General features: G+C 39.7%; 1 protein-coding gene across 2 annotated transcripts in view; it reads right to left on the reverse strand.

Annotated features, from left to right (window-relative positions):
• ABCC8 (ATP binding cassette subfamily C member 8) overlaps positions 1–13,273 on the reverse strand; it is an 81,886-nt gene that overhangs the window by 9,219 nt on the left and 59,394 nt on the right. For both annotated transcript variants that reach the window (XM_087745660.1, XM_087745661.1), the window contains exons 23-33: positions 12,611–12,736; positions 11,796–11,895; positions 10,937–11,184; positions 9,806–9,966; positions 8,553–8,622; positions 7,698–7,855; positions 6,384–6,476; positions 2,695–2,797; positions 1,167–1,280; positions 412–532; positions 115–245 (exon numbers count right to left, since the gene is read on the reverse strand). In XM_087745660.1, coding sequence (XP_087601786.1) covers positions 115–245; positions 412–532; positions 1,167–1,280; positions 2,695–2,797; positions 6,384–6,476; positions 7,698–7,855; positions 8,553–8,622; positions 9,806–9,966; positions 10,937–11,184; positions 11,796–11,895; positions 12,611–12,736 — 1,425 coding nt within the window. The remainder of the gene's footprint in view (positions 1–114; positions 246–411; positions 533–1,166; positions 1,281–2,694; positions 2,798–6,383; positions 6,477–7,697; positions 7,856–8,552; positions 8,623–9,805; positions 9,967–10,936; positions 11,185–11,795; positions 11,896–12,610; positions 12,737–13,273) is intronic.

Raw genomic sequence — 13,273 nt, forward strand, 5'->3', positions numbered from 1 at the left:
AGAGAAAAAAATTCTGTAATTCAGCCACAAAAACATACTGCGGTATGTTTTTTCAACTTTGTGATTTCTATGATGTGCCAGTCTAAAGAGCTTCTCAGGATCACCGCACTTTACCTTTTGTCCTGGAGAGATGTGGGCGTTGACATGCTTTAGCACTGGCTTTAAGTTGCTGTCGTATCGGACACTGAGGTTCTGGATTTGGATCTCCCCTCTGTCTGGCCAGTTCTGCGGAATCTGGGAGGAAGCTGTACCAGGAGCACAGGGGAAACAAAACAAAACAAAAAAATCAACCCTCTCATAATAAATTATTCAGCTCATTAAGTGATTTACTATGTTTTTCATGGTAATACACTGCAAAATCATTAAAATTTCAGCAAGCTCTTTCTGCATGCTGCACAAAACTGCACTTACAAAGGAGCCCTTCGTAATTTTCAGCTTCTGTTTTGAGAAGGCCATTGATTCTTTTCACTGCACCCAGCTGGATCTCCATGTCAGCCAGGTTACGAACCATCCAATTCAGATAGTTAGACACCTGATGTAAAGCAAATACACTACTCAATTCCAGGTTTTTAGTAGTTTGCAACATCTGACCAGCATGCAGTTTATATTCCTCCACAGTAACACTTGTTCAGCCTTAATAAGCTGAAGTTGCGAATGAACTGTATGGTACACATCAACAGGGTGACGACGACGACTAAAGGTTGAATTTCCTAACTGCAGCACACAGATGCTTTGGTACTATGGAGAGCTGATCTACACCAACAGGAAAGAGGGAGGGGAACAGTAAAGACAGGTGAAAAAACATCATCTTGGTAACTTAAGGTTTGACAGTCTAGAATGATGTGCCGGGGCATAATTACAATTGATGCACTGCAAAAATAATCTTCACGATGGAAGACAATATAAAAAATATGATGCAACTTGGCCATGTTTTGTTGACATATTTGAACTAGCACTTCAATGAATATTTTATCTAAAAACTGAGGAAAGCATACACTCAAATATGTCAACGATTGAATGTGAACTGAAGTTAACACATGGTTTCAGCGATGTTACAGTACCCACTATAGATGTACAGACACCTTCGATCTTCCTGTTCATCTTTGTGCCCTGAAGAATTACAGAAAAATGTTTGGGAGAGACAAAAAGGGTCCTGAGATTCTTACCATAAGAGCATAGGTTAGTCCCAAGCCTACAAGTCCCGAAGAGAGTTTACTATACAGGCAACTGGTAATAGAAGTGACAGCTGCTATGAGTACCACACATGCTCCAATGTACTCCTGAAGGAATATGAATAAGCTCCATCACTGTAAGTCTACAAATGATTAAAACATTCTCATAACTTGGCATACCAAATAACGAGCCCATTGCACAGTATGAAATACAGGCAAAAAACACCACATCGCTCCATACAGACCCTGCCTAGGAACCCATTCTCATTGCCTTTAGCGTGGCTGTGCTGTTTGGAAATGCTGTTGTACACAGAAAGAGTTGTACCAACACTCCTAATCTTCTTCTGGGAAGTCAACACAGATACCTTAAGCATGTCATGGAGGTGGCTAAAACCATGCAGCTGATGTTACCTGGGGTAGGAGGGAAATGCTCACGTGATCCCCTCTGTGAGCGGATCCGCTCTCTGGCTGACGATTGACTGCTGGGTGGCTACCATCCGTATTTGTTCAAACAAGCTGTTCTTGCACAGCATGTATGTATTACTCGGACTGTGTCCACCCATGATGGGCTTTTGCTGCTTGAATTTAAATCATTAGTGATTTGACTTCCCACAGACAAGTCTTTGAGTAAAATTATGTAACAGTATGAAAATGAACTCTGTAGGAAGGAAATTGTCACTTGTCTGCGTTTGTACTGTTTAGTGATATAGGCAACGGTCAGAATTAGGGACTTCAGATGGTCAAGGACTGAACGTATAAGGGTAATAACATTTTAAGTCATACTCAATATCTGAATTTAAGTAGCAAAAGGTACCAGCTCAAATGGAGTCCAAAATGGAGGTATAGAGTGTGACATGAAATACGAGTTAACATACACTTAGCACATATAAAAGGAGCCAATGTTACCACAACAGCAGTACTACGCCTGTATCTAACAAAGTCTGATACAAATATCACCACCCACAACATAAAATTCCTTGATTTGCTTCTCAAGGAATTATTTTTAATAAATAATTTCTCATGCCAGGCCACTTTACTGAGCACTCTAAGGAAACGGGCACCTGAATACCTTTGGCATTCTTCAGATGACCCAAAACAGGCACAAACTTGTCTAGGTCCTTCTGCTTATTAAGAGAGATTCCAAGATGTTGAAACGTTCCTGGGGAGCCACAAGGCAAAGGCCTGCTAACAGTGACTAACACAGTCCCGTAAGGGCATCCTGGCTGGCGGCACAGCTCAGCCAGCTCTGATCACTCCTCACGCACAGAGGAGCCAAAGTGACCTATAAAAACTATTCTTGTCTTGGAGAAACAGCTGCAGGCCATGAGGAAAATTCGTACTCCATTCAGTTTCCAGGGTGGGCTGGGCACACGTTCATTACAGATAGAGAGAGATAGATGTAACGGGTAAAGCTACAGCTTTGGAACCCAGATGAGGCTGGATAACTGCTGGATGCCACATCAGATTGCTTGGAATGAAGTCAAATAAATTCATTGTGTATACACAAAAATAATGTACTTGCCATGCGGACTTCCAGCCAGCGATTGGCAGCCGTAAGGAAAAGGGAAGCGATGTTGTTGGAATCTGTGTATTCAAGAAGTTTTTGTCGAAATTTGGCTTCATACCTAAAAAAAAAAAAAAGAAAAAAGAAAAAAGAAAAAAAGAAAACAAAGGGTCAGGCCTTGGGGTCTTGGAAAAATGAAAAGTAAAATTTAATTTCTGGGGGTATATGCTCATGGGCAGCCTGACACAGGGTCTAAATCAGCCTATCAATAACTCCGAGTGGCATCATCTGTAGACTTGTAGTAGACCCATGCAAACTGTATTTGTAAAGTATCTTCAGGAGTAAATGGTTCTTATTGCATTGATGAAACTCTGTGTGGGACTTCTGGATCACACTGGGCGTTTTGTAAATGCATTTTATTACATGGTAACTCTAAGAGAGACAAATCTGAAACTAAAAAAATTAAAAATATATATGAGAAATAATACATGCATGTACTTGTGAAAAGTAGTACTGCAGAATGCAGTTCCTTTTCTCACTTAATCATATAAGCTCAAGTTTTAAAATTTGTATTACTGTAGTGCCTAGAAATTGTAACCATTTATAAAGTATAAATCCAAAGTATCTCCAGTCACAGTAGCTCCAGTGTTAGACAAACATGTTTGTCCTTCTCACTAAACGAACGGAGTGCTTTGGAAAACAAAAGTCCAAGCACGCGGTGCAACAAAAAGTAACAGACTGGAAAGAACTGTGTTCCCCCTCAGAGGAATGAGCCACAGAACACGAAATAAGATCAATGGCAAATAGATCTGTTTTACAGTTTATTATCGTGGATCTGCACTCACTCATCAGAACAGCTGCATCCATGAATTCTGCCTTGAATTCAGCGGATATGGAAGATGATTCCCTGCCACATCTATTTAGACCAAGGTCTTGGCAAGTGTGCAAGTCAGCCAGTCACCCCCTTCAGCTGGGCACATTTATTTGCATAGGTGTGCATTAACGTGATGTTAATAATAGAGTGTATCAATAATTATGTCTAATAATAAAGGAGAAGTCTGGCACAAAAGCCTTTTCCAGGGTAGTAATAGAAGCTTGAAGGCCCGAAGATCTAGTTTAAGCACCCAAAGCTTGCCTTTTCCCCCCCTTTATTACATTAGCAAGTTTAACAAACTTGCTAATCCCCCCCCTATAAAACTTTGCCCTATTTATATCCTTAGCTATTATGGTTCCAACAAGCTCTACTTATTTATAAACTCAGCTCTCCTTATGCTGGTATGAGAGAAAGATACGACAATGTTTTGTTTAAATATGAAGTACATGGCTTAGAGAAGCTTTCAAATTTGTTCACTGCAGAGTATCTTAAACCTTCTTCTGAGTACAGTATAACAAAGTTACTCCTTCACATAAATCATTTATGCTTTTCAGGAAAAGAAATAAGTGCCACTTTGTGGAAACAATTTAGCTGTTCACAACTTAGCCATGTGCCAAGACATAAGAGATATGTCTGCTGGACAGGAGAATGGCCTGGGCTGGCTCCGAGCGTGTTGGTGTGCTCGCATAGCCTAGAATGGTTGCTCTTGAAAGCGAGCATTAGTGCAACGCAGCGTCAGAGCTAGCAAGCCCTGCCTTTCCTCGCGACTACCCTCAGTGCCCTACCACGCAGAGAGCCTGCACTGCTTCTGGAACCAACTCAGTCACATTCAACTTTCATATCTCTATACCATGAGGTACGATGTGATGCAGATATGCCTTAGAAGATGCGAAGTATGCATCATGAGTCAGTCATGCGTATGCACGCGGAACGGGGATGCAGACAAAGTTACCACTGTTGGTGAAGTACCGCAGAAATATCAGAATTTCTCTTCAGAAAGTGTCCCCAGGTTACGAGGCCTCTCAGAATACAGACCAGTCTTTGCAGAAGCCTTCACATTTACATTTTATTGACTACTTAGCACCAATGCTATCCAAAGTGCCAGACAGAAAACTATAAATCAGGCCGGGGCATCTGCTGAAGGTGTATTTATAGCTGCAGCAGTAGCTGTCTTTCTGATCTCCCCCGAGATTTTTTGTATGGTTTTTTCCTTATGCATTCTGAGTAAGTGGAGGATGGAGAGTTACCAAGGGTAAGGACACTCCAGGAACAACTGGCACCTCCTAACTTTATGACTAGATTCTTGAATTAGTGTTATTTTTAGGGATGCTCAAGCTAGCAAGTCTAAACTCCCCTCCTGCTAATATGTTAGGCAGCTGAAAAGCTACACAGACCTAAAAATAGCCAGGTTACCAGCTGATGCGGGAGGCCGGCAGGCGATGGAATACAGAACTTACTGAACGCACGTGGCTGTTGGGTCAGACACACATCAGTTACTGCGGGATTTAAGAAAAGGAGGCACCAAACACAATTCTTTGGCAGAGGAGTTCATTTCAATGAATGCTCCAAATGACTGAAGATATTAGCTAGATGGCATTGAATATTATTTATTGTATCAACACATGAAAATATACAGCCATACTACTCTAAAGATCCTCTTGATGAAGTAGAAGAATATATGGATAAATGAGAAAACCAACAGTTAAAAAAGAAACCGAATTTCCTTAAAACTGAACATAGACATACCTACAAACTAGAGAACACTGTTGGCACTTAACGAATTAAATATCCAGTAACAGTAATTAATAATGGAAAATACTATGCTGTTCTGCCACTCTTCGGGAAGCTACCTTCAGTCAAAAAGAAACAAACTCTTAAATTGGTTGTTCTTTCATTGAGCTATTTATATATCCTATTTAGAATAGTTTAAGGAAAGTTAACTTTGTGCATTACTTCTATTATAAAATTAACATTACAGGTTAGGAGAAAGAAGCACTACTGTTTCAAAGATAGAATGGGAACAGTAATAACCGACAAAACGTGTAGATATCTAGCTGAGAAGGGGTGTGGAAGACAGTTGACTGCATTTGGGTCAACTGGGAAGAGACAAGAATAGCACTGGTGTAGGGAAAGCAGCTGGTAAGCTCAGCAGCAGTTTTATTGGTACCTCTACTAGTATCAGCGTGACTGCCATTTTTGTAACACAGATACCCAACCCGGGCACGCTATCAGGTGTTCCTGGGCTGCTCTCTTGTGAGCATATGCGGACAGAAAAATGAATCAAAACAGGTGATGAAAGACTTTGTCTCCAGCTTGTGTATTTTCAAAATCGGTATAAACAACCACATTTTCAGCTGGCAACCTGAAACATAACTTAGGGTGCTACTGTATCCTCTGAAGTCACTAGCCTGCACAGTTTATCTTACCAGGACATTGACTCATACACAAATTACTCTGGCATAACAAGTTAGTGCACAGTAGTTGTTCCATGGCAGCTGCTCAAGCGCGGAGTCTGCCACACTGCATGCTGTGGTAACTGCAAGCTAATTTAGCTTCTTAAATCACATTTGCCCACAAGTTTTTTTCCCAGGCTGCGTGCAAGTTACTGCAGGGCAGCTGACACACATTAGCTTGTTTTTCTACAGTAACTCCTTCACATGCAAAATGCTTAAAGTTCTTCAGTGTTTTGGAGATTCCTCCTTAGCAGCATTTTGGGGACTCTGGATTTTCCAGGTGATCCAAATAGCAATTACTTATAACTGCACAATTGCAGAACAGAATCAGAGAAAGATATTCAAAAGTGAGGTAATGTATGTTTCTTAAAAAACTCTACCTGAAGGCTCGGATGGTGGTAAGACCTTCAACAGTCTCTGAAAAATGGGAGAGTAATGGTAGCTGAGTGCTGTCATCCAGCTGCTGCAGGTCCCTGGAGAGGGTTACGAAAAGAATTTTGTAAAAAGGCAGTTTTGTTGTGCAGCTATTCTCTTGAAACTGGCCCACGGAGTGAAAGGGAATCTCATCACAATAATTGGACATGTAAGGTTCCGATAGATCACAAAGCAGTGCTGCATGTCTCTGAGCAGGGAATCCTCCTCCAGGAGGATTTTTCTTTTAACATTTGAATACAAACAGTGCTGGAGTCCTGAATGGTTCTTTGCCCTTCACTGCCTTCCCTCATTTCTCCTATATTCCTGTTTCTTATACTCATTTGTTTATTCATTTAAACACCATTCTGGCCCTATACTGAATAGAAATTTAATGGGATACTGCAAATAAGAGCTCAAGTTAAGCAGAAGGCAAAATGCAACTTCCCTTCTCTCCCCTCTCTATCCCCAGATGACCACACAACTTCTCCCTGAGCTAACAGTGTAACTCATACACTCAGTAAACGAGAGCCTGCACTCATCATTAGGTTGTGCTTCTCGATTTCATGGTTAGTCACCAGATCAGTGGAAGCACATGTGAGCTGAAATTCTATTTAGTCTCAGTTCTTTTCAGCAGGAAGTGAATTGCTTGCAGACTCCCTCTCGATCCATGCATACGTGAAGGGATAAATGCAGCATGGCTGCAAACGCTTCTTGAGCGCCACCGGGGGGGGGAAGCTGTATGACTGTAGAAGGAGAAAAATCACCGATACGGCTAACATTTCTCAACTTGTTAAAAACTAAAAGGCACCCAGAAGAAGAGGATGCTCATGCATGTTGCATCCTTAATAGGCAGCAGTATCATCGTGGTTATACTGCATTTTCCAGCCTCTCCCTGGCCTTACAGATTTCCACTTCCACCTGGAAAGGCAGACATCAGTTTCCCTGTTCTGTCACCACCTTTTCTTGGACGTACCCAGCACGCGGCCCTTGGGGAGGACAGAATCCAGTTGGGTTTTTGTGTCCTGTGAACTCTAAGAAACTTTGATCATAGACAAAAAGCCTGCTCATGCCTCCCAGAAGTTCTGCTTGAAGAGCTGCAGACAAAGGTGCTTGTAAAACGACACATTTTCACTATAGTGGACTTGGCTCGCTTTCAGACAGGGCCATAGCTTTGACGGGACCGAATTTAAACATGAAGTTCCCCAGCACTGCAATTCTGCAATGCAATCGTGCACTGCAGATGTTTCTATTGCCAGAATAATACTGGTTTATGCTCTTACCGTGATGCGACTCGGAAGTACTTCTGGATGAAGTAACACATGATTGCGAGGGGAACCAGGGCAATGAGAAACATTGGTGTGACGTACGAGATAACAGCAAGAGCAGATACACACAGCAAAGTGGAACGACTCAAGCACTCCAGGGTAGCTGGAATGTGCTGTACAGATAAAGAAGAATAAGCACACAGAATCTTCCGTAACATATCAAGTTTAAACCAGCATTATTTCATTTTCCTTTCTCCCACTTACACAAGGAAAAAATTTTTGAGGATTTGAAGTACTAAGCATACAGGTCTGCTTTTGAATTGACTGCTGGGTTTTGGGCAAGTCTGAAGGGATTTCTGTGGGGCTGCTTCACGTGTCGGCATTGTGGCCCACAATCCTCGTGTCAGAGGATTACAGGTGGGATGCAACAGACGATTTCAGCATCTGCATCGATCCTATGAACTGGCAGTGCAGTCTGGGGTAAATACTGATAATTTGAATTTCAGTCATTTCTATTCTGGGCAACAGCATTTGCCTCTGTCTACTTCATTTGCTCATATGTGTCAAGTGAATGTGTTTACCCGCTTTTAAAAACAGTAGATCCTCTTAATTTGGGGATATCACTAAGGATCTAATTTCGCCTCCCTTTTCTATACAGGGCACCTTAATCAAATAAATGGTTTTTCAATGTGCATTTAAGATGAGGAAATCGTTCTGAACCTAGAAAATCATGATGCAAATTGATATATTAGTCAAAATTATAGATCATCAGCAAACGTCATCTAAATGAGCGTATAATAAATGAAAATCCACTCTTTCAGACTGGGGAAGACAGCATAACTTGGGAGCTTGAATATATTTATTCAGTACCTGGTCGATGGTATTGCAGTCAGCTGAAAATCTGTTCAATATACTTCCCAGAGGTGTTGTTTCAAAAAACCTAAAATGAGACAAGGAATGGGAAAGATTACAGTATTGATACTAGAATAGTTTTAATTTTTTTTTTTCTATCTTCTTTAGGCAAGGTACTGTATCACAGATACAAGCAAAAAAATTGACAACCACAGTAAAGTTTGTCATTCTGCCCCATAACCATGGCTTTCTAATAAACTGGCAGTCTTGACTGTAACCCAACAACAGCAAGCACGTCCTCAGCTCCCTCTACTGCCTAAGCACCACAAATCACATGATTACATTTTAAAAAAATCCTTTCGGATTCGCAATTTGAGGCCTCTTCAATTCATGAAAAATGCAAACAAAGTTAAATCGCAAGTCTTGCATTTTTCTGGGAATAGAAATGCATAACTAAGAACAACTGTTGGAATAATACACTAAAAGACCTTTCCTTTACATTTGCATATGCAAAATGCAAACTTCATTGCTGCTCTGTAATTGTTAACTGTTCCATAACTCATGTTGAACCTGAAGTCTAATTCTCTCCTGAAAAAAAAAAAAGTTTTAAAAAAAATATCTGAGGTTTTCCATGTATATTATTTCTCCGTGATTTCTGGGTCAAATACAGTTAGCTTAAAAACAAGAAGGTATTTTTCCTACTGTTCAGTAACAGCTGCAGGTTTGAACAAGCTACAGCTCTCCTTTCATGCTTTAGAAATAAAACTGCAGGACAACAAAGGCCTTTACTGGTATCTGTGCGCCCCAGTGTACTCTAATGATGCCTGTGATGACACTTTGAATTATCCCTTTGAACTGTGATGGCACTACAAATTATCATTCATAGGCTAGCACAATCACTGTCTGACAGTAAATATTTCCAGTCATTAAGATTATGATGCACGCTATGAATGAACTGTACAACATATTGATCAATAATTGTGTTTTCTCCCTAATTAAAAACAGCAAAGAGAAATTAAACATGCAAGGAAGTAAATCTCTAAAGTCACAGTCAGGCAGGAGAGGCATTTGACTAGTGTCTAGGAACTCAGCAGCCCGGGTATCATTTTCAAAAATTGCTCAGTAGTTTGATACCTGGTGATTTTCAATGACACATTAAAAAAAACGTGATTCACCGTCACTTCTTAATAAAAACTGTGCTTAGAAGACTGCCTTCAAGTAAGGAACACAAAATTACTACAACATAATTTGTATTACAACCAGAGGAATACCTCATTGGAGCCAAAATAATTTTATTTAGTAAAGAAGAGTGTAGCTTTTTGGTGACTTTCAAGCCAGTCCACTCCACCGCTATTGATGTGACAAGACATAATACGATCCCAAGACAGCAGAGAATGCTGAAAACTTTTGAATATGAAGAATGGTTGAAATCCTAAGAAGCAAAGAAAGAGTAACAAAATTATTCACTGCAAATTATGTTTAAAACTTATTGCAAAAACACAAACACAAGACTCCCTAAATTGAACTGCCAATGATTTTCAACCATCTTAAACCACAATTTATTATCCTTTGGAAGAGGAGTGTTTGCGTGAAAGTAAGAGATTAATCAGAAATTTAAAATCATAGAATACTACAAAAAAATCTGAAAAGATATATTTGATAATTTCATCTGAAGGAAAAAATAATCTTTAAAGCATTTATTATGGCTTTGTTGTTTTGGTTTACTTCTCGAAAAGGAACAGAATAATTTTTAATTTGAAATACTAATTTCATATTTAAACCCAGCACCAATAAAGCATCTTTTAGAGATGAGAGCGTGACTCCAGTGAAACCACACATGCACCTGCCAAACATTAATGTGGGTTATTTGTAGGCACTAAATCCTGATAAAGAAAACAATCCCAGTTCTAACAAAACAAAATCCCTCCACTACTGCTTTATACATACAGAGTACCCTGCTAGGTAACACTGTGGTCAGTTCCATGTGGAATTCACACAAAAATCTATGAAAAAATCGTGCTTATAAAAAAAAAAAAAAAAAAGAAATCTGTGTTTCCCATATGTTACAAAACCTGAAAGGCCCACTTGCAGTGAGAATACAACAGTACAGGAAAAAGAAAAAAGAACTATGATATCAAAATTACTTTAGAGACCAAGGTCTAGGCGTATCAGCTAGATGATGAAAATACAAGAAATCTAGCAAAAGGAGAACAACAATGCACAAAACCTAACTGTTAGTTTTATTGCACTGTGTACCTGAAAATACATTAACCCCAAAATACTCTGGAGTGGCTCTATTATAGAAATATAGCACATCGCATATAGATCTTGGAGCGGAGGTCGACAGTGGGAGATCACCACCAGTTAAATCATAAGAGGAAGATGAATGAGGCTTTGCATACCTCACAGCGAGAGCAGTTTTTCAGCTCCAGCTCTGTCTTCTCAGAAATGGCATGCGAGGTCCAGCGCGCCAGGCAGTAGTCAATGGCCACCATCACCGTGTGCTTCAGCAGCTGGGACAGAACCAGCAGCGGCAGAAGGAGGATTCCTGCTGCGCTGAGGTACTTGCCACAGGCTCTCCAAGGCATCTTTGCTCTCTGATGCAGCACTGAAGACAGGTTGTCTTCATCATCACTTTCTGTTACTTCTTCTGCAATGTGCGTGAAAAAAGTACAGCCACACTGACTTACTCGCAGACACATTTCATAGAGACTGGCAAGTGGCAGCTACAAAACAGGTTATCTTATATAGGATAAACAGTGGCTTTAAGATGAAATCACCTACTCGGGCATGCATGCATTAGCCTGCTAAAGTTAGTAGTCATGCCTGCTAAAAAGATGCAAAAAACCTTAGCACTAGGTGATCAATGTCTCCAGTCATGTTTTTGCAATTTAAAAGTACTGGCTTGATAAAAAATAATTGCAATTTTTTCCTAGGTAAAACCTTAAATTAGTGTGCTTAGCTATTGACAGGTTTGAAGCTCACCCCGCAAAAATTGTTCAATATTATTCCTCTTCCTTTATCAAATCATGTTCAAGTATAAGGAAAAAACCCTCAAAAGTTTGGAGGAAGCTATGACTTCTGAGTGTTTGAAATCACTGTAGCCCAGAGGTAAAATCAATGGAAACAGCACTCACAAATCATGATCCACATGAAAAATTGTTATTCTCTTGCCAGTTTTAATTATGTTAATTCATTCTAAAATAATTTAACTGTGAAACAGTAATGTAGTGGTACTGGGCTCAAAGGGTGCCCTTTTACCTTCATCCTCTTCATCATCTTTCAGCAGAGCTTCACGGGAATACATAGTCCTCCGGAGATTTGTTCTTTCCAAAACAGTTTTTCTTTCAATAATAGTCTCCTGAAAAAGGGACAGTTTCTGTGTTCTCAACCAGAGAATTAATAATGAAAATTACTAGCTGTGACAAAACTTGCTTCCAATCAGAATGACAGAGAAAAATAAAAGCGAGACTCTTAGAGCAGGCAGTCGTAAGTGATGGATTTGCTACCTCTGTGTAAAACCAAAGGACATCAATTAGATATCTGACATTAATCTCAGGTTGTCAATCCCAACCCTCCTGGAATCTTAACTTGGACAGATATCCCTGAATTAAAAAGAACTAAGATGAATATCTCATTCTTCCTGTGTTGTAGTATTAAAGACAAAATTAATGATAATGTTAATGATTTAGAGAGCTCAATATACGCACATCTGAAAAGCGTCTACTCAATGCAATGAGTAAATTCAGGCATATTTATAGAAGCAGTTGTCAATATTGCACATTACCAATGCTTCTCCCCTAAAACGGCCCAATTTAATATTCCTTAGACAAGAATATTTTGATAGGGCTTCCTATCAAGAATGGATCAGAGGCAACAGTATCAAGGAGGTATGAGATGTCCAGATGAAGGAACTTCTCTTAATAGATAAATAATAATAGTAATAGTAATACTACATTCATACTAAGTTAGAAATTACACACAGCATGTCAATCCTCGCTAACGCTTTCAACCTAAGGAAAAAAAAAAATCTGTCACATTTTTTGCAAATGTTGATTGCCCTGCCCATCAAACACCTTCTCCAGCTCTTGGTCTTGTCGATTCATTAACGTCTTCCAGTGTTCAAAGAGCTCAGTCTCTGATTTCTGAATGTCCTTGAGTGTTCCTTCTCTCTGGATGTTACCATCTTTCATTGCAATTATCTAGAAAGTTAGAAATGCAAGTGGTGAGATAAATAGCCATGTGTATCTATTTATTTTAAAGTTATGTTGTTGTGTCTGGACAGAATTTTCTCTTTTCTTAAGTAAAGAATATTTCTGCAAACAAATCTGTCTTAAAAAGACAATGAAGGTCTCTCTCAACTCTATCCCCTTTACTCAAGATGCTGCAAAACCAGAAACTTCCTGCTTCATGCTTTGAGAAAGGAAGGTTGCTTTTAAGTAAGAAAGAAGAACGGGGTCCCCATCAGCAAACAGGAGAGTGCATTACTCTTCCTAAATACAAGTCATTAGTAAGATAAGATTTTAGAGTTCTCTTACCTCCTAAAAGGAAAAGGCTTTTAGCAACACACTGTGCGCAGCATGTTTTGCCCTCATTCAGGCAATTGGCTATGAGCATGCTGGCTCCACCGTCTGTTTGATATCATGGACCTGATAAGAAAAAGCTAGGGAATTTGAATCCCTAAAGCTTTTAAAAGCATCAATAGTGGACATGGTATGAAAAACAAGTATATACACAAG

This window comes from Nipponia nippon, unplaced genomic scaffold (genome assembly GCF_047370975.1).
Source record: "Nipponia nippon isolate SJK-2023a ecotype South Korea unplaced genomic scaffold, ASM4737097v1 scaffold_10, whole genome shotgun sequence".
NCBI classification, from domain to species: domain Eukaryota; kingdom Metazoa; phylum Chordata; class Aves; order Pelecaniformes; family Threskiornithidae; genus Nipponia; species Nipponia nippon.